This window comes from Piliocolobus tephrosceles, unplaced genomic scaffold (genome assembly GCF_002776525.5).
Source record: "Piliocolobus tephrosceles isolate RC106 unplaced genomic scaffold, ASM277652v3 unscaffolded_29694, whole genome shotgun sequence".
Classification (NCBI taxonomy): Eukaryota; Metazoa; Chordata; class Mammalia; order Primates; family Cercopithecidae; genus Piliocolobus; species Piliocolobus tephrosceles.
In genome coordinates this window covers 1-1460 of record NW_022312858.1, presented here as the reverse complement: position 1 = coordinate 1460, position 1460 = coordinate 1, and the positions used below count along the sequence as shown (strand labels likewise).

General features: G+C 66.8%; 1 gene segment (V, D, J or C); it reads right to left on the bottom strand.

Moving 5' to 3' along the window:
• The window catches only part of LOC111535324, a gene marked incomplete at its 5' end in the record, with an annotated part of 1140 nt that extends 880 nt beyond the window's left edge, over positions 1 to 260 (bottom strand). The window contains 1 exon segment of the C gene segment in view: positions 1 to 260. This exon segment is cut by the window's left edge and continues 326 nt beyond it. Within this exon segment, the coding sequence occupies positions 1 to 260 (260 nt within the window).
• Between the last annotated feature and the right edge of the window lie 1200 nt (positions 261 to 1460).

Here is a 1460-nt window from a genome sequence, read left to right as displayed (position 1 = left end):
CCCTGAGGACTGTAGGACAGCCGGGAAGGTGTGCACGCCGCTGGTCAGGGCGCCTGAGTTCCACGACACGGTCACGGGTTCGGGGAAGTAGTCCTTGACCAGGCAGCCCAGGGCCGCTGTGCTCTGGGAGGTGCTCCTGGAGCAGGACGCCAGGGGGAAGACCGATGGGCCCTTGGTGGAGGCTGCAAGAGAGGTGGTGCCATGTGACTGTGGTGTGGGACAGCTGGGCCCGGGGCGCAGAGGCCCCTCCGTTCTTGTGTCTCAGCGAGGGTCCAGTGTCTGGGCTCCCGGGCATTGGGTGTGCACCTGGCTGGTGCCACCTGCCTCACCTTGGCCCCCTCCCTTCCCCAAATGTAAGGTCAGGCCTAGCCTGCCCCAGAAGGCTTGCAGGAGCGGCGGCCCTGCGGTACCCTTCGGCAGACACCCCTGCAGCCTAGGAGGCGGGGCTGGGCAGCCGGGTTAGTGCTCTGTGTCTGCAGGGAGTCAGCACAGCCCAGGGCCTCTAGCTTGGCCTCGGCTCTGGCCATCGGTGCCACCTCAGGAACGGCTCATGCCCGTCGGCCCCACTCCAGCCTTTTATGGGTGCCTGGCTTGACCAGTGGCCACTGTTCTCAGATGGCTTCTCGTGGGTCCCCCGAACCCCCTGAAGCCCCTGACCCTGCCGCCCCAGCGTGGCCCTCCCCTAGTGAGTGGACCTGACTTGCCCAGGGCCCTGGTCGTAGCCTGCCCTCTGCCCTCCAGGGCCCTGTTTTTCTGTGCAGCGGAGGGGCCAGATACTGCATAGGGTCGGCACCCTCAGCCCCAGGGCCCTGGAACCTCCTGCCTTGGAATAGCCCCCTGGGAGCCCCCTCCTCAGCGTCTCCCCCCTTTCCCCTTAGCCCCAGTGTGCACCAGCCCAGGTCAGGGCCCTGAGTGCATTGATGCCCCATGCCTCCCCAGTGTCCTGCATTACTTCTGGAGGCTGCGTCACCACACCCTCACCCTCCCAGCCCTGGCCTGGCCTTCTCGGCCACCAGCCCACCTCCTCCCTCTCCAGAGCTTCCCCCGGCAAGGTCCCTGCTGGGCTCAGCCCAGTCCCCCCAGCACAGGTAGGAGCCTTGCAGCTGCCCTTGGCCCACCCCACCCTGCATGGCACCAGGACCCTCAGGCCACAGGGAGGCCCCATTTCTCTCTGCCGCTGGCCCAGTGGCCCTGGAGTCCCACTGCAGGTCAGGTGTGCCCTGACCTCTGAGGAAGGTAAGTGCCCTGCCCCCAGCCAGGCCATCCCCTCTGCTCAGCCCCAGGGCCCTGCTCACTACCCGTTCCCCTCACCTGCACCACAGGCTCTGGCTGAGTCTGCCCAGGCCCTGAACGGGCCCCTCTGGCTCCCCTGTGCTGGTGTACTGCCCTGCACCACCTCCACTCAGCTTCATTGTGCTGGTGGCCCTGGCTCCTGGCAGCTCATCTTGTTCCTTCTGGAG